This window comes from Lampris incognitus, chromosome 1 (assembly GCF_029633865.1).
Source record: "Lampris incognitus isolate fLamInc1 chromosome 1, fLamInc1.hap2, whole genome shotgun sequence".
Lineage (NCBI taxonomy): Eukaryota > Metazoa > Chordata > Actinopteri > Lampriformes > Lampridae > Lampris > Lampris incognitus.
Window position 1 is genome coordinate 120,488,215 of NC_079211.1, and position 19,940 is coordinate 120,508,154.

At 44.1% G+C, this 19,940-nt stretch overlaps 1 protein-coding gene across 1 annotated transcript in view; it reads left to right on the forward strand.

The window, feature by feature from the left end:
• The first annotated feature begins 761 nt into the window (after positions 1-761).
• LOC130111957 (kinesin-like protein KIF27) overlaps positions 762-19,940 on the forward strand; it is a 28,611-nt gene continuing 9,432 nt past the window's right edge. Inside the window, exons 1-12 of the mRNA XM_056279269.1 lie at positions 762-822; positions 1,638-2,650; positions 2,998-3,141; positions 3,432-3,608; positions 4,323-4,525; positions 6,477-6,598; positions 13,066-13,203; positions 13,413-13,621; positions 15,128-15,175; positions 15,341-15,511; positions 16,685-16,873; positions 17,083-17,310. Coding sequence (XP_056135244.1) covers positions 762-822; positions 1,638-2,650; positions 2,998-3,141; positions 3,432-3,608; positions 4,323-4,525; positions 6,477-6,598; positions 13,066-13,203; positions 13,413-13,621; positions 15,128-15,175; positions 15,341-15,511; positions 16,685-16,873; positions 17,083-17,310 — 2,703 coding nt within the window. The remainder of the gene's footprint in view (positions 823-1,637; positions 2,651-2,997; positions 3,142-3,431; positions 3,609-4,322; positions 4,526-6,476; positions 6,599-13,065; positions 13,204-13,412; positions 13,622-15,127; positions 15,176-15,340; positions 15,512-16,684; positions 16,874-17,082; positions 17,311-19,940) is intronic.

Below are 19,940 nucleotides of genomic sequence, written 5' to 3' on the forward strand. Positions count from 1 at the left end.
GAACCTTCAGGTAGAAACATCACAAAACAAACACCACAAAAGTGTTACTCACACTAACACAACAGATGTATGTGAGGATGTATTTGTAACAAAAGATGTATCATTTGACTTGGAACAACAGCAGGAGATGAAGAGCTGGAGTGATAACAATGTGTTTGAGGAAATTAGGGATGAGGGACAGAAGTGCATTTCTACCAGATGGGTGTGCACCCTCAAAGAAACACTCACTGGGTCAGTACCAAAAGCACGGCTTGTGGCTAGAGGTTTTGAGCTAGAAGTGTCAGAGCTGCAAAAGGACTGTTCCACATGTGCTACAGAGTCAACCCATACATATGGATCCTTCACGAGCTGTGGAACAAGACTCACCTCTCTGTGAGAAGGAAAAGGATCAACTCAGGTCCAAGATAGGCCAAATTCTCAGGGTTGCAAGACAAAGCAGGCCAGATGTAATGTTTGGTGCCAGCAACTTGGCGTCAGGCATGAAAAATAAAACTATGCAGACTATTCATAAAACAAACAGAATAGTGTGTAAACTTAAGTCCAGGAAGGTAGTCTTGAATTTTCACCACCTTGGCAGAGATAGTGCCTTGAAGATGATTGTGTTTAGTGATGACCTCATTCGGAAGTTTTTCTGATGGAGGCACTCAAGGAGGACACCTTATTGTTCTAATGGGGGAAAATTTAAATTCCCACCCCTTTCGTGGCAGTCAAAGAGAGTCAAGAAGATTGTGCGCAGCACACTTGCAGGTGAAACATTGGCGATGTCGGATGGAATTGATAATGCCATCTTTCTGGCTGCACTCTTCTCTGAACTGACTACTGGTGATGCTGAACATGCTGCACCAATAGCCTGTGTCACAGACAATCATTCACTGGGTGATGCACTGAAGTGAACAAGGTCAGTCACTGAGAAAAGACTCCGTCTGGAAATAAGCAGCATCAAAGAACTTATCCTAACCCAAAAGGTTGAGCGAGTCCTTTGGTACAACACAAAAGAACAACTTGCAAACTGTCTTACCAAAAAAGGGGCTTCAGCTCTCCAGTTACTTAAGGCACTCAGTGAAGGACAATGGAAACTTGGTTAAGAAAAAAATCGCTCTTTGAGTCACATGTGTTGTGTTAATTGTTATGTTGTATTCATGTTCTATGTCTTTTGTTGTTTACAAAAGCAGGTCACAAGGGTCCAGTTGAGTACTGGAAATAAGTAATTTTTTAAATTTTTTTAAGAGAGAGGGCATTTGTTAAGTTACAGGTACTAATATTGTGTAATGGTTGCAGTATATCCAGAAGGCCAAATAATGGCCTGTGTGAAAGTATACATATTATCATGAATTGGGAGTAAGGGGGAACTTTTATTGTGAAGGTGCAGGAAAGGAAGTGTGTTGTTGTTTTATGCACACGGTGTGTTATGGTGAACATGGCGGTCGCCAATACAGAAGTTGTCGAGTAAAATGTCTTCTTTTTGAGTAACATCATCAACTGATAATTTTTCTGGTAGCACTGTTGTGTGTTTGGGAGTGCAAAGTGCATTTTCAGTCACAAAGACTGATTGAGAGCCCTCTGATTGTGCGTCCTTATAGTTTGTTTCTGTATGTGCATTTTTACCCATGTATATGCATGTCTGTCTGTGTTTCCAGTGGTGGTTGGAGCCAAAGAGACAGTGGTCACCTCAGCAGAGGAGCTTCTCAGCATTTTAGAAGCAGGAAACGCCCTACGCCACACAGGCACCACGGGAATGAATGTGCGCTCTAGCCGCTCTCACGCTATCCTCACCATTCAGCTCACCCAGCGCTGCCATGACAGCAGCTCCTCCATAAACTCTGTCCGCTCCTCAAAACTCCATTTGGTGGACCTGGCTGGCTCAGAGCGTGCTGGAAAAACAGGAAACACCGGGATGCGTCTCAAAGAGTCAGTCCACATCAACACAGGCCTGCTGGCACTAAGCAATGTCATCCGCGCCCTCTCTGACCCCGGACGAAATCGCCGTGGCAACAGCAGCAACAGTAATCACGTTCCTTATCGTGATGCAAAAATCACCCGTCTCCTACGTGACTCTCTGGGGGGCACCGCTCACACACTCATGGTGGCCTGCGTAAGCCCTTCCCACCACAGCGTGGCTGAGACACTGAGTGTCCTACAGTTTGCCTGCAGGGCCCGTCACATACGCAACCGTCCCAAAGCAATGTGTCCCAACTCTGATGTTAAACCTTTTCCTATAAGCTGGGACCCCAGTGAGGCGAGGCTTGGGGAGCTGGAGTTTGAAATACAGACACTAAGAGAGATGCTTATAAATAAGGAGACAGAGCTACAGAGAGAAAGGGAGAAGGTGGGTGGACACACTGGGCAGGACGCAGACAGATCCAGACAGACCAATGAGTCTGACATGATATGTGACCCAGAGAGGATGGTGAATCAACAGGATCTGTCAGAATACTGCCTGTTGGCACAAGAAGCTGCAGAATTATTGAAGGTGACCTGTAGTCCCACCCTGAGTCCCTCTCTGAGGCAGCGAATGGAGGATTGGCAGGAAACGCTGACAGCTGTCAATCATGCACATCAGACTGATGATAAATACTATTTACAAGTTAATGGGGAGCAACCCCACCATGTCACCATACTACAGCTTAGAAGGGAATTCAACAAATGCCAGGTAGTAATTACAGATTAATAAGACAAATGTCAGCTCACTGTTTAAAAGCTTTCAGATGTATAATTTTTTCAAAAGTTGGCATAGGCATATCAAACCCAAATTTCGGAGGATTAACGCTGAGGGTCACCATTACCCTTGAAAAATCATTTAGTTTTTATAAATTTGTAATTTTCCCTGTTGAGTATGGCTGGCCTCTCAGTTTGTCAGAATGTTACTCCAAGGGCAACTAAACAAGAGGATAGTTATGGGAATAATGTAATGTTTAGATTGAACTATATAAATCAGGTTATCACAGGAAAAGTCAGCACACTTGTCAGCAGTTTTTTGATTTTGACACTGTTTCTTAGGAAGCTCGAGTCATAGACCAGAAGGTGTTGGAGCAGAAAGAGGAGGAGCTGAGACAGGTACAGGAGAAGTTCAAGAAACTCCTACAAGAGAGTGAGACACACTTCCAGGCCTTAAAGGAAGAGAAACAATGTACACGGATACAGGTATTGAAATGAATGAGCCCTAGACAGGTGATACCTTTAGGGCTGATGAGTTTTTTCTGTGTAGGACTAAACTACAGTGGAAAAAATGGGACAATAGTAGTATAAATACTTACTTCATACTTAAAACATTAGATATAATTGAAAATTATGTTTTACATTACTCCACAATGCCTCCAACATACATGACCATTGGTATTCAACCAACTCCGTATGTGTGTGTGTGTGTGTGTGTGTGTGTGTGTGTGTGTGTGTGTGTGTGTGTGTGTGCGCGCATATGCGTGTGTGTTCAGACTGAACAGCTGGTAGACCAGCAGATTCTGATTGATCGTCTTCGCAGCAATCTTAAGACTTCGCGAGTCCCAATCACAGGGGCATCAGCACAAATAGGGGCTTCTCAGAATTCAGCTGTCAGGCTCCATGGTACTCCTGTCATCGGGCACAGTTGTGGTCACGGGCCTGCAAGGAAGGTAAATTGATATAGAATGTGGATTTCTGAGATTGTATGTTTGGCTGTGACCCCAGTTAGCCAAGACATCTGTATGTGTACTCCTAGTTTAAAGTATTTTCTACATTGCCTCTAGTCAATAAAGATATAAGTGTTTGAGAAATAATGCAGGGGCGGCACAGTGGCACAGTGGTTAGCGCGGTCGCCTCACAGCAAGAAGGTCCTGGGTTCAAGCCCTGGGGTAGTCCAACCTTGGTGGGTCATCCCGGGTCGTCCTCTGTGTGGAATTTGCATGTTCTCCCTGTGTCTGTGGGTTTCCTCCGGGGGCTCCGGTTTCCTCCCACAGTCCAAAGACATGTAGGTCAGGTGAATCAACCATACTAAATTGTCCCTAGTTATATGGTATGAATATGTGTGTGTGTGTGTGTGTGTGTGTGTGTGTGTGTGTGTGTGTGTGTGTGTGTGTGTGTGTGTGTGCGCGTGCGTGTGTGTGTGTCGGCCCTGTGATGGCCTGGTGGCCTGTCCAGGGTGTCTCCCTGCCTGCCGCCCAATGACTGCTGGAATAGGCTCCAGCATCACCGTGCCCTGAGAGCAGGATAAGCAATTCAGATAATGAATGGATGGATGGAAATAATGCAGGCTAGTCTCTGGCCTTTCTCGGCTTATATGTTTTTATTTAATTATATCCATGCATATGGATCTGTCTCTGTACATGTGGGCATCTGCATGTATGCAGATTCACACCAGTCCCCCAGCCTATTCATTAGAGAGAGTGATTGCAGCATTTAAGACGCGTGGTCAACTTCTTCTGGCTGAGATTGAGGAGAAAGAGGAAGTGTATTGCCCATTCATAAAACACCAGGAGAAGAAGGATACAGATCAAGGGGAGGGAAAAGAGGATGATGATGAAGACTATGAAGACAATAAAAAAACACTTCGGTAAGTCTACTCTGAACCTGCTGAGTTTGGTTCCAACTTATGAATATTATCAGAGAAGAAAACAAAAGAAAGTGACGTTGGAGTATTTCTGTGTTACTCCTATGTATATACACATATACGCATATACACTATATGTACAAAAGTATTGGGACACCTGGCCATTATACCTACGGTCAGGCACTGATGTTGGACGAGAAGACCTTGCTCGCAATCTCCGTTCTAGTTCATCCCAAAGGTGTTTGATAGGGTTGAGGTCAGGGCTCTGTGCGGGCCAGTCAAGTTCTTCCACACCAAACTCACCCAACCATGTCTTAATGGACCTTGCTTTGTGCACTGGGGCACAGTCATGTTGGAACAGAAAAGGGCCCTCCCCAAACTGTTCCCACAAATTTGGAAGCATAAAATTGTCCAAAATGTCTTGGTATGCTGAAGCATTAAGATTTCCCTTCACTGGAACTAAGGGGCCTAGCCCAACCCCTGAAAAACAACCCCATACCGTTATCCCTTCTCCACTAAACTGTACAGTTGGCACAGTGCAGTCAGGCAGGTAATGTTCTCCTGGCATCCGCCAAAGCCAGACTCGTCCATCAGACTGCCAGACAGAGCAGCGTGATTCGTCACTCCACAGAACACGTTTCCACTGCTCCAGAGTCCGGTGGCAGCATGTTTTACACCACTTCATCTGACGCTTGGCATTGTGCTTGGTTATGTAAGGCTCGCATGCAGCTGCTTGGCCATGGAAACCCATTCCATGAAGCTCCCGGCGCACAGTTTTTGTGCTGATGTTAATGCCAGAGGAAGTTTGGAACTCTGCAGTTATTGAGTCAACAGAGCGTTGGTGACTTTTACACACTAGTATGTGCCTCAGCACTCGTTGACCCCGCTGTGTGACTTTGCGTGGTCTGCCACTTCTTGACTGAGTTGCTGTTGTTCCTAAATGTTTCCACTTTTCAATAATACCTCTTACAGTTGACCGTGGAATATCTAGCAGGGAAGAAATTTCACGAACTGACTTATTGCAAAGTTGGCATCCTATGACAGTATCACGCTTGAATTCGGTACCAGACACATAGGACACGTCACGTCACGTCGCCATCAACATTCCGTCAACGTTACTTTTGACCTGCCTCACCGCGCATGTCGCGTCACGTCATGTTCAGCCCACGCGCAGCCGACGAAGGGCTGTAAAAACAGCATCTGCGCGCGGCAGAGACATGGGTAGAGCGCAAGAGGTATTCAAGTTCTGTAGTAGGCTACTATGCAACGCGAATTATCTGATTAAACAAGATACTAGTCAATTTCTGTAGGCCTGATTGTGTTTTGCCTCGCAAAATACTTCCTTTGACTTCGTATTGTAATATTGTAATAAAATCGGGCAGATTGACAGTAGGCCTATTGCATTGGGATTAGAGAACAAAATTATTTTGAAACAGTAGTCCATACCAATATCATTATATCAACTTTATTTCTCATTATTACAATGTACTAGGCTGGTTGACGGATCCGTCAGCCATCGAGAATTCAAACTCTGTAATTCTTGACGTTGAACAGAGCCATCGGACGTGACGGAACGTGGCTAGTGTGACACCTCTCATTGCTTCCAATTAATAATTTACTTGACGTTCGACGTGACGTGACGTGTACTGTGTGTCTGGTCCATAGACTGAGCTCTTCAGAACGACCCATTCTTTCACAAATGTTTGTAAATGCAGACTGCTTGGCTAGCTGCTTGAGTTTATACACCTGTGGCAATGGGTCTGAATGACACCTGAATTCAATGATTAAGAGGTGTGTCCCAATACTTTTGTACATATAGTGTATGTCACATGTATGAGACAAGCTCACACATAATCTAAATTCATCTTTTTTTTTAAAAATTATTTATTTTTCATACCATTCATCATCAAGGTTGCTGTAACCCATACAATTGACTGTTGTGGTGTTATAATAGGCGATCATTAAACCATACATGGACCAGCCAACAGAGGAAAATGGCCCAGAAACAGAACAATGTTCGACTGGACCAAAACTCCAAGAATGGTATCCTGTTACAACAGCCCCATCTAACCACAGGTATATTATGGATCTTTTACACTGCTAAATAATGTCTGTCTTGTCTTAAGACAAGTGACAAAAATCTTGAAATGAACTGGGTAGTATTTACTGTATCACTACAATTTCCCCATCCCACTAGCCAAAGCGCTTATCCTGCTCTCAGGGTCACGGGAATTCTGGAGCCTATCCCAGCAGTCATTGGGTGGCAGGCAGGGAGACACCCTGGACAGGCCGCCAGGCTATCTCAGGACAACTGCACCCCATTCCAAAAAAAAATTCACTTTTGAAATTGATCTGTCTGGAAACAAATGAACATATCTCATCTAATTGGCAAATTTCTTGATTTATTTAAGAGAATAATACATTTCTAAGACTTATTACACTGGACAACAAATTTTTTCAAACGTTTTGCTCCCTGAAAAAAAAGATTATGGTAGACGATGTCAAGATGAACACAAAAATAATTTCAGATTTGCTGTATCATGTAGGAGTTTGGAGAAACATTAAAATAACTTTTATTGAATTCAACATGTTTAATTGCATAATGATGCTGACACATTGTGTCAGTTCTACTGAGCGTAAAATGTTTTGCAGCCGATTTTCGTTTGTACTCAGCATCTGGTGCCTCTTGTGTCAGTGTCCAACAATAGTTGGCCACATTGATGGAATCCAGTTGCCCTGATACCACTTTTCCATGGTCTCACTGTCCTGGTGAAGCCTTACACCATGTTCGTCACTGACTGCACCAAGATCAACAGGGAAGGAGTCCAAGTGTGAATGCAGAAAATGAATTTTCAACGACATGTTGCACTTCATGGTTTTGTTTGCTTTACGCATGTTGTCAAGCAGCTCAGCTCAATGTAGTTTGGTGCTCTGTAGTTCCCAAGAAAATTCTCAACAACATCCTTAAATGCCTTCCATGCTATTTTCTGTGGCCCCACTAGCAGATCCCCTAACTCTTTGTCATTGATGGCCTGTCTGATTTGTGGACCAACAAAAATGCCTTCCTTAATCTTGGCATCTGTTACTCTTGGAAACATTTGTCTCAAATAGCGAAAACCTTCACCTTCTTTGTTCATTGCTTTCACAAAATGTTTCATTAATCCGAGTTTTATATGAAGAGGAGGAAGAAATGTCTTTGTTGGGTCAACAAGTGGTTTATGCACCACACTTTTCTGCCCTGGAATGAAATACTTACAGAGCAGCCAGTTCTTTTTAATGTAATGTGACTCTTAAGCGCGGCTATCCCATTCACAAAGGAAACAACAGTATACCCGAACTGCATTCCTAGTTTTACTTTATGTGAGGCTGTGTATAAAAGTTGAAAACAAATATCCGTTTGTGAGGACAACAAGGGGCATGGTGGCCCAGTGGTTAGCACTGTCGCCTCATAGCAAGAAGGTCCTGGGTTCGAACCTCAGGGTTGTCCAACCTTGAGGGTCATCCCAGGTAATTTCTGTGTGGAGTTTGCTTGTTCTCCTCGTGTCTGCGGTGGGTTTTCTCCAGGTGTTCCGGTTTCCCCCACCATCAAAAAGACAAGCATGTTAGGGTTAATACTCCTGTCTGTGTCACTGACCAAGGCAATGGAAAAAAGAACTGGAATTGGTCCCCGGGCATTGCACGGGGGCTGCCCACCGCTCCTAGCTACACAGCTAGGATGAGTTAAATGCAGAGAAAGAATTGTCCCATGGGGATTACTACTACTACTACTTTCGGCTGCTCCTGTTAGGGGTCGCCACAGCGGATCATCTGTTTCCATTTCTTCCTGTCTTCTGCATCTTCCTCTGTCACACCAGCCACGTGCATGTCTACCCTCACCATATTCATAAACCTCCTCTTTGGCCGTCCTCTTTTCCTCTTTCCTGGCAGCTCCATATTCAGTATCCTTCTCCCAATATACCCAGCATCTCTCCTCCACACATGTCCAAGCCATCTCAATCTTGCCTCTCTTGCTTTGTCTCCAAACCGTCCAACCTGAGCGGTCCCTCTAATATAATCATTCCTAATCCTGTCCTTCTTCGTTACTCCCAGTGAAAATCTTAGCATCTTCAACTCAGCCACCTCCAGCTCCGCCTCCTGTCTTTTCGTCAGTGTCACTGTCTCCAAACCATATAACATAGCTAGTCCCACAACCATCTTGTAAACCTTTCCTTTAACTCTTGCTGGTCCCCTTCTGTCGCAAATCACTCCTGACACTCTTCTCCACCCACTCCACCCTGCCTGCACTGTCTTCTTCACCTCTCTACTGCACTCTCCGTTACTTTGGACAGTTGACCCCAAGTATTTAAACTCAAATGCCTTTGTCACCTCCACTCCTTGCATCCTGACCATTCCACTGTCCTCCCTCTCATTCACGCATAGGTATTCCGTCTTGCTCCTACTGACTTTCATTCCTCTTCTCTCCAGTGCATACCTCCACCTCTCCAGGCTCTCCTCAGCCTGCACCCTATCTCGCTACAGATCACAATGTCATCCGCGAACAGCATCGTCCATGGATACTCCTGCCTGATCTTGTCCGTCAACCTGTCCATCACCGTTGCAAACAAGAAAGGGCTCAGAGCTGATCCTTGATGTAATCCCACCTCCACCTTGAACCCATCTGTCATTCCAACCACACACCTCACCGTTGTCACACTTCCCTCATACATATCCTGCACCACTCCTACATACTTCAATGCAACTCCTGACTTCCTCATACAATATCACACCTCCTCTCTCGGCACCCTGTCGTATGCTTTCTCTAAATCTACAGACACAAGGCAACTCTTTCTGGCCTTCTCTATACTTCTCAATCAACATTCTCAAAGCAAACATCACATCTGTGGTGCTCTTTCGTGGCATGAAACTATACTGCTGCTCGCTGATCATCACCTCTCCTCTTAACCTAGCTTCTATTACTTTTTCCCAAATCTTCATCCTGTGGCTGATCAACTTTATACCTCTGTAGTTGCTACAGTTCCGCACATCGGCCTTGTTCTTGAAAATCGGTACCAGTATGCTTCTTCTCCACTCTTCAGGCATCCTCTCACTTTCCAAGATTGTGTTAAACAATCTAGTTAAAAACTCCACTGCCATCTCTCCTAAACATCTCCATGCCTCCACAGGTATGACATCAGGACCAACTGCCTTTCCACTCTTCATCCTCTTCATAGCTGCCCTCACTTCCTCCTTGTTAATCCACTGAACTTCCTGATTCAATATCCCTACATCATCCAACCTTCTCTCTCTCATTTTCTTCATTCATCAGCCCCTCAAAGTACTCCTTCCACCTTCTTAGCACACTCTCCTCACTTGTCAGCACATTTCCATCTCTATCCTTGATCGCCCCAACTTGCTGAACATCCTTTGCAGCTCGGTCCCTCAGTCTAGCCAATCAGTACAAGTCCTTTTCTCCTTCCTTAGTGTCTAACCTGTCATACAACTCTCCATATGCCTTTTCTTTTGCCTTTGCCACCTCTCTCTTCGCTTTACGCTGCATCTCCTTGTACTCCTGTCTACTTTCTTCATCTCTCTGACTATCCCACATCTTCTTTGCCAACCTTTTACTCTGTATACTTTGCTGTACTTCCTCATTCCACCACCAAGTCTCCTTGTCTTCCTTCCTCTGTCCTGATGACACACCAAGTACCTTTCTAGCTGTCTCCCTCACTATTTCTGCAGTGGTTGCCCAGCCATCTGGCAACTATTCACTACCACCCAGTGTCTGTCTTAACTCCTGCCTGAACTCCACACAACAGTCTTCCTTCTTCAATTTCCACCATTTGATCTTCGGCTGTGTCTTCATTCGCTTCCTCTTCTTGGTCTCCAAAGTCATCCTACAGACTACCATCCGATGCTGCCTAGCTACGTTCTCCCCTGTCACCTCCTTGCAGTCTCCAATCCCTTTTAGATTGCACCTTCTACATAAGATATAGTCCACCTGTGTGCACTTTCATCCACTCTTGTACGTCACCCTGTGTTCCTCCCTCTTCTTGAAATATGTATTCACCACAGCCATTTCCATCCTTTTCGAAAAATCGACCAACATCTGTCCTTCCACATTTCTCTCCTTGACCCCATACCTTCCCATCACCTCCTCATCACCTCTGTTCCCTTTACCAACCTGTCCACTGAAGTCCGCTCCAATCACCACTCTCTCCTCCTTGGGTACCCTCTCCACCACGTCGTCCGACTCACTCAAGAATTCTTCTTTTTCGTCCATCTCACACCCAACTTGCGGTGCATATGCGCTGATAACATTCAGCAATACACCTTCGATTTCCAGCTTCATACTCATCACTCTGTGTGACACTCTCTTCACCTCAAGCACGCTCTTGACATACTCTTCCTTCAGAATTACCCCTACCCCATTACTCCTCCCATTCACACCATGGTAGAAGAGTTTGAACCCACCTCCGATACTCCTGGCCTTACTCCCCTTCCACCTGGTCTCTTGCACACACAGTATGCCTACCTTTCTTCTTTCCATCATGTCAGCCAGCTCTCTCCCTTTACCAGTCATAGTGCCAACATTCAAAGTTCCGACTCTCACCTCCACACGCCTACCCTTCCTCCTCTCTAGCCGCCTCTGGACATGCCTCCCCCCTCTCCTTCTCCTTCGCCCAACAGTAGCATAGTTTCCACCGGCACCCTGCTGGTTAACAGTACCGGTGGTGGTCGTTGGTAACCCGGGTCTTGACCGATCCGGTATGGAAATCTTATTTATGATCCGCATATTTCATTTGGTAAAGATTTTACGCCGGATGCCCTTCCTGACTACTTTATTAATCCCCATTAATAAAGTAGTAAAATAAAAATAATAGTAGCAGTGCCAATACTTTTAGATCAACACAAATGTTCCCATCGTAATTGTTGTACTGTACGTATGTGTTTCAACAACAGTTCCATGTTATTGTACGTTTCTTTCATGTGTACTGCATAGCCAGTGGGTACTGAAGGGTGGACATTGCCACTGTGTAACAGGACAGCTTTCAGGCTTAACTTTGACAAATCTATAAAAAGACACCATTGTTGTGGGGTCATGCACACAACCCAAAGCCATGAACAATCAATCAATGTCAGTGCAGAAACAGTGATTGTCAACCTATGTAAAGAAGTTTGTCAAATGTTCTTGATGGTTCTGAAAGATAGAAATTTTTGTACCCGTTGACAGCAAACCCCATCCTTGCAATCTTGACCCAAGTAGTTCTGCTTTAGCTTTTGACAAATCTTAGTCCTTGACCAGGTCATTTAATTCTGGCTGTGTTATCAGATGAGAATAACCAGGCATAAAGTGTTCAACATCTAGATCAGCGTCGATTTCAACATCTGGTTCATGCATTGTGGCATCTTCATTTGCCTCATCTAGGCTCCATGTCTCTGGTGGCTTGGCAAACTGTCATCATGTGGCATTGGTCTCATGGCTGAACACGGATTGGGGTATTCAGTGGATTTATTTTTAGTAGAGAAGCCAGATACATTGGTCAGACAGAAGTAATAGTCCAGGGGCGTCCTGGTAGCGCAGCTGTGCTGCTTATAAGGTTAGGGGATACCTGCTGTCAGTTGAGACTGAAGGGGTCACTTAGATGAGTGATGAAATGTTTCTCCAACTAAATGTTGTGTCTACATGAACTGATTCAACTTTCTGGGATATTATCAGCATTATTAATTTTTTGATTTTTTTTTCTTTTTTGGATTTTGATATACTTTAATGATCCCCATAGGGAAATTATGCTCTGCATTTAACCCATCCTAACTGTGTAGCTAGGAACAGTGGGCAGCTGCCATGCAGCACCCGGGGATCAACTCCAGTTTGCCTTGCCATGCCTTGGTTAAGGGCACAAATGGGAGTATTAACCCCAACATGCATGTCTTTTTGATGGTGGAGGAAACTGGAGCACCCAGAGAAAACCCAATTCAGACACAAGGAGAACATGCACACTCCACACAGAGGATGACCTGGGATGACCCCATGGTTGGACAACCCAGGGGTTCGAATTCAACACCTTCTTGCTGTGAGGCGACAGCGCTAACCATTGCGCCACCATGCTGCCTAATTTATTTATTATTTTTTTCCCTTTTATGTGTATTGTCCAAACATTAAGAGTAAGTCAGAGGAATAGTTCTTTTGTCATGACCTCATCTCATTAGCATCAATTACCAAACATCTCCTCTGAGCACTCTGCACCTGCTTTTCACACAGCGCTGTCTGAGTGCTCCTCTCCAGTATTAATGCTAGTGCTGTTTCCAGAATTTCCTTTGTCACTGACCAGATTCAATCCATTTGTGTCTCGTTATACCGCTTGATTGTATTCAAACTGTACTTAGTTCAAATTTCCCCCTCTGTGCCCTGGTATAATCTATTGTTAACATGGAGCATTGCCCACTTTCTTGTGTTGCTTCCCCTCAAGACACCAGAGTCACTGTATGTTTTCCAATTAGCTATTTCACACCCCACCTAAACCTCAGCTTCCTTTTAAGGTCAACACTAACTCTGTTTGTCCCAGGGGCTGGAGAGCACCATGGCAAACAACATGGTTTAAAGAATTCAGGACTGAGAACTAACGCCACTCAGAGGAGGATCCAGGAACTGTCGATCAACATGCGTATGAAAGAGGAGCTCATTAAAGAGCTTGAAAAAACTGGTGTGTAATATTTCTGTCTGACATCGTTTCTGTGTGTGCTCCTTTAAATCTAACTCTTTCAATGTGTGATATTGCTCTTTTTTGTGAGAAACATAAGTTATGTCATTTGGTATGTGCAAGTACCTATTTGTTTGTCTAAGTGTTTCTTTGTATGTGACAGTCATTGTTTCTGGAATTATAAATCAAGACTTGTGTGTTTGTGTTTTTAGCCAGGAAGGCCCAAGCCGTGGACAGCTGTGTCAGACACAGTGGTAATGGCACAGAGGTTGGGGTGTTGGTACGGCTTTCCCTTCAGAGCCAGCAGACCCAAGATGAACTCAAACTCAGCCTGCAGCACATGAATATGCAGAGAGTAAACCTTCTTCGACAGGAGAGAGAGACCAGCAGCACATCTAAGGAAGAACCAGACCGAATCAGGGTTTGTATCAGTGTTTCAAAATGCACTCACACCAACTTCTAGTACTTCGGTATTTTAAAGCAGCAATACTACATCAGACAAAACATTTGGTTCTTTGACTGTTCATGTTAATCTTCGAGGAACTTGTATTGGGCCAAGCACACAATAGTCATCCACTCATCACAGTGGGAAACTTTTGAAATAAAAAACAATTCGCGGATGTCCGGGTAGCGTAGCGGTCTATTCCATTGCCTACCAACACGGACCTTGCCAGCTTGAATCCCCATGTTACCTCCGGCTTGGTGGTCCCTACAGACACAATTTGCCGTGTCTGCGGGTGGGAAGCCGGATGTGGGTATGTGTCTTGGTTGCTGCACTAGCGCGTCTTCTAGTCGGTCGGGGCGCCTGCTCGGGGGGGGGGGAACTGGGGGGAATAGCGTGATCTTCTCATGTGCTACATCCTCCTGGCGAAACTCCTCACTGTAAGGTGAAAAGAAGCGGCTGGCAATTCCACATGTATTCGGACAAGGCATGTGGTAGTCTACAGCCCTCCCCAGATCAGCAGAGGGGGTGGAGCAGTGACCAGGACAGCTCGGAAGAATGGGGTAATTAGCTGGATACAATTGGGGAGAAAAAGGGGGAAAATTCGCATTTAGCACATGGCAGCATGGTGGCCCAGTGGTTAGCAATGTTGTCTCACAACAATAACGTCCTGGGTTCGAACCCCAGGCCCTCCCAGGTCCTTTCTGTGTGGAGTTTGCATGTTCTCCTCGTGTCTGTGTGGGTTTCCTATGGGTGTTCCGGATTCCTCTCACCATCAAAAAGACATGCATGTTAGGGTTAATACTTCCGCCCATGCCCCTGACCAAGGCAATGGAAAGAAGAGCTGGAGTTGGTCCCCGTGCACTATGTTGCCCACTGCTCCTATACAGTAGGATGGGTTAAATGCAGAGAACAAATTCGTTGTAAGAACACAATGACAAAATCTTCTCCTGATCACCACCTTGTCGTGGTGGAGAAGCTTTTGTGTACTAATGATCCCAAGAGCTATGCCATCCAGAGCTTGGCTCCTGGTAGGGTCACCCAAGGCGGATAGGTCAAGTGGGAGGATCCAGATGAAGCGCGATCCAACAAAGACCTCAACAATGGAACTGGCAGAAGACAATGCCAGTGAAGGCGGATGAAGGCTGCAACAGGATGGTCCCCAGTCGTTTTGGTTTGACATGCCATTACTCTGGCCACCCCTGCCAAGGACGATGTGGTGACTGCAGGCGCATCAACTTCTCCACGTAAAAAGCTGTCACGCGCAGGCATCCTCCTGCAAGGATACCCACAAGGACCTAGAAGGACAGTCTTACTCGACCCTGAGTGACTGCTGATGATGATGATGATGAAAGACAAAATAAAGTGGCTTTCTTCTTTCTTCTTATTCAGTATCTATAGTGACCTGAATGGCAGTGACTCTGTTTGGGTGAAATGTGAACATCTCCTTTGGTTTAAAATTGTTTAATGTTTGTTTGTTTACAGGATTTGACTGTCCACCAAAGAGAATTCTACGACAGTGCAAAAGAAAAGGTTAAGTATTTTTTTCAATTTACAAAAATTAGTATTTAAATCTTCTCTTGACTTAACATTTTCACTAAACGAACTTTTCTTTATTCTTTCTCACAATTTTCTTCTCCCTCCTTTTCCCCACTTTGTTCTTTTTAATTCTACTTCCTTCTCTGTCATTTTTTTTAGGAATATGGTAATGGTTGGCTGGAGGCAGAGGAGGAGCAGGCCTTGCAGAGGAGAACTGGGCTGCTGGCGCTGGAAGAAGAGCTAAGGGTGAAAGAGGAGGTGCTCCAGCGCAGGGAGGTCTGTGTGCAGCAGAGAAACACATTGGCGATCCAGAGGCTACGCTCCAGTCAGGTCAGCCTATTGGTGTGCATGTGTGGTACTAGTACAGATATGTGGATATGTGCGTGATTATTTTTGCCTCTGTGGGAGATAGCAATATATGAGAGATGTCAATGGCTTTGTGAGTACAAAGGTATTGTAAAGGCCACTGTTTATGACTACTGAACAAACTGGGCCTCATACAAGAACATTCAATTTAAATTAGCTCGACATTTCTCTGAACTTTTCTCTTAAATTTGTTCTTGCAAGAAGTGCATAAGAGAAATCAATGCCACACTCATAAAATATCTAAGCAGCCCAAAACGATTCTGCCGCTTGTGTCTTGAATGTTGAATGTCACTTATTCTTACATTGAATGCACATACCACCAAACCTTCGATTAGCATAGTTAATGCCTCAGAAAGACCATATAAGGACAGCTGAATTTGAGTGTTGTGTGATTAACAGAAAAGGGAAAGTTATATTTGGAGGAATCTGGGTGGCTGATGAGGTGCTCACTTTGCAGAGACACGCTGCAGAGAAAATTATCTAAAGAGAAACAACTTTACTTGTTCAGAATTTGAAGTGCAGGAGTCAGAACTAATGAAAAGAAAATAGAGGGTTTTTTTTCCACAGTGGGGTTTTCTTGGTTTCAGTTAATTTGAGCCTCTTATATAATTTCATTTCAAAATGCATCCTAAATATTCAAAATATTATTATGCAGTAGGACATGTATAGGTTTTGAAAAAGTAGGCTTTTTGTGTGCTCTCTCTAATATTAAAACTACTCTTTCTGTATGTTAGTGAAATAATTTATGGACTTTCTCCTAAAGACGTGGTCACGTAACTGAACTGTTGAGCTTATTCACATACAACAGGTCTACATCACTCTCAGATTTTGATCTTACCAATAAACAAATCCAAAACAAGAGGAAATTGATGGATCACACAATATTTATTTCGTAGTCATCAAGGCACTTTAAAAACAAATATGTGTATACCAACGGTTCTTACAGGAGGCGAAATGACTCAATGGGCTTCAATTATTGTCATTTCCATGTGTATGGAATCCTGAAAGTTGATGAAACATTTGAAATGCTGAAAGCTGCCTTAACACCAAATTCCTTGAAAACACAAAGTTGAAATTTGTCTGATTGTCCACATTTGAAATGATTTGCGTGTACCTCCCCTTTTATCCTGTTCTCAGGCACTAACTCAGGATCTGTTGCGTGTGTCTGCAAGGCTGGGGTCCCTGGAAGAGCAGCTAGAGGGCAGGAAGGCAAGGCAGACTGGAGGAGTCACCAAAGAGGAAATGGAGAAGGAGAGAGAAGCTCTAAGATGGAGGAGAGATGCTCTGGATGCACAGCTTAAAGAGGGCAGGGTTCTCACGACACAGGTGTTAGGGGAGGGGAAATAGTTTGTCTGTGTTTACTGAAAACACAGTGCTGAACATGTAGGCACCCTATTTGGCCAGCAAAGTTTTGACTTTTTTTCTTTTTTTAAACACAATATATATATTATGACAGAGTATTTTGTTCCTACCGTATAGATGTGTTTGACCTTGCATTTGTAAGCATTTTCATCAGTGTATGTGCCTTTACCCAGGAGGAGCATTGCCTGCTCCAGTTGGAGGAAGCCATAGAAGCTCTGGATGCAGCTGTAGAATTCAAAAACTGTGCCATACAAGACAAACAGAGGCAACTTTCAATCCCACCCTCCTCTTCCTGTCACTTGCACAACACTGAGCCCGTCCACCTCTGCGATGTCACCAGGAAACTACAAGAGCTCTCAATGCCTGAAGGCTCACAATTGTTGGTCAAATACTTCAACAAGGTAGGATAGATTATATACAGCACATTCTCTCTATGTCACAGAAACACATACACAAATACACACACATCCTCCTCACCTTTCATTTGTACTTTCTTTGTCCTACACATTGTATTTTTTTAATTTCTTGTGTTTGAAAAACTTTTTATAGTCTTTCATTTCTTTAAATACATCTGATTTTAATAAGCTTAAAAAACGCTCATTTCAATATGTTACACAATAAACAACTTATTGTGAAATTGTGAGAAAACAAATATTTGAATATTAGGTGTAACCAAAATGGTTCAAACTCTTGCTGGAGTTTTTCAACAAGTAAGTGAGGTACTTTATTCTTGCGTGCCAACACTACACAAATTGTCCATTTCAGTGTGTTGCTGTGTGCGTTTCTGACACAAACTGCTATGTGTGAAGTGAAAAGAAACAAGGGGAAGGAATTATGGATAGAGGATATGCAGGCAAAGATTCGGTGCAAAACCCTAATTTTCCCCATCTCTCCTCCTCAAGTGGCTTTAAGTTGAGTGCCATCCCCCGCTCCTCCCCATAGCTGTATTGCCCATGTGTCTTAATTCTTCTCTTTATGCTATATCAATGCCTGAAAGCTGTCTGTCCCTCCTCCTTACCGCCTCTCTTTTTCTTTCACTCTTCCTTTGTTTCTTCCAGTGTGTGTGTGTGTGTGTGTGTGTCCGGAGGTTGCAGTCAGCTGAAATATCTTCCATTGATTTTGTCTAGATTTTCCCCACAATGGTTGAATCAGAACAGCTGAATGCTTTCTTTCTGCTGCAGCTGCTATGCTGTCTTTCAGTTGCTCTTTCTTTCTCTTCCAGTCCTGCCCCTTCCTCTCTTGCCAGGCGGTGCTCCCGCTGAGTCAGAACGCCAGCTGTAAGCTTTACTTCACCAATGCTACTGTACCTCTATAGCTCTCTGTCTTACTTGCTCCCTTCACCTTTATACCTGAGCTGAATACACAAGGTGGTGTGGCAACTGTATGGAATATATCACAGAAAGGTAAATCAGTTCATCTGGACACAACGTTTAGTGGGAAACACGTTTTATCACTCATCCAAGTGACTTCGTCAGTCTCAACTGACTGTGGGTGTCCCCCAACCTTATAAACAGCACAGTTGCATAACGGCCGAAACCAACGCTTGGTTTCTTATGCAGATAGTTTCAATGGCAATGTGTACTATTGAATGAATGAAAGTGAATCAAAGAAAATTGAATCAGTTCATCTGATGTCCTATCCAGGGACACCACCTAGCCCTTAATTCAGATTTGTGGACAACACCTGGGTTAAAATTAAATCTCAGGATGTACCACATTTCACTGACCACATTAACTCGGTGGACAACCACATCAAGTTCACTAGAGAAGATGTGAAAAATGATGTTAGCCTTCTTAGACTGAAATTGCAATTGGTGATGGGGAACATTTGATTGTTGATGTTTACTGTAAACCTACACATACTGATCAGTACTTAAGGTTTGACGCTTGTCATCCACTGGAGCACAAATTAAGAGTTACTAGGACACTGTACCACCAAGCTGACAACGTCCCTACTGACACAGTGGCCGGGGAAAAGAGAAATCCCACTATAAACAGGCCCTGGTTATGTGTGATTATCCTAATTGGGCGTTTGTCAAAGCCAGGAAGACACCCAAACAGTGCACAAGCCAATCAAAGAGAGGAGAAGGACAACAGCTGCCTAAGCGTAAACCAGTGGTGATTCCATATGTGGCGGGAGTTTTGGAACAGTTGAGACATGTATTTTCCAAACACCACATCTCACCTTGGAGTGCACGCTGTTAAGTGTCAGGAGAATTGCCATGACTTGTACATCAGGGAAACCAAACAGACGCTGGCCAAGACAATAGCACAACACAGGAGCTAATGCTTCAGGCCAGGACTCCACAGTCTTCACCCATCTACAGGCCAATGGCCACTCTTTAAAGGATAAGGATGTGCACATCCTTGATAGGGAGGAACGCAGGAGTCAGATTGTAAACATCCCCATAGTACACATGGCCATTGAAACTCTAGTTAATCGTCACGCCTATTTGCATATGAAACTAATCGTTAGTTTCTGTTGTTATGCAACTGTGCTGTTTTATAAAGTTAGGGGATACCTGCAGTCAGTTGAGACTGATGAAGTCACTTTGATGAGTGATGAAACATTTCTCCCACTAAACGTTGTGTCCAGATGATCTGAATCACCTTTCTGTGATTTCCTTACTTGGATTATTGAGCATGCAAAGACATGTATGGAATATAATTCTTATACCATTTCAAACTGTAGTGTGTATTGTTCTTTTTAGGGGTTATATATGCACAGAGAAATATTATTATAACATAATGAACTGATCACAGAAAGGTGACTCAGTGCTTAAACATAAACCAGTGGTGATTCCGTATGGGGCAGGAGTTCCGGAACAGTTGAGACACGTATTTTCCAAACACCGCATCTCAGCTGCTTTCAAAGCCCAAAACACGCTACACTAAAAATTGGTCCACACCAAGCATCGGATCCCCTGGCACAAACAGAGCAATATAGTATACACTGCGAAGTGCCGGGAGGATTGCCGTGACTTGTACATCGGAGAAACCAAACAGGCACTGGCCAAGAGGATGGCACAGCA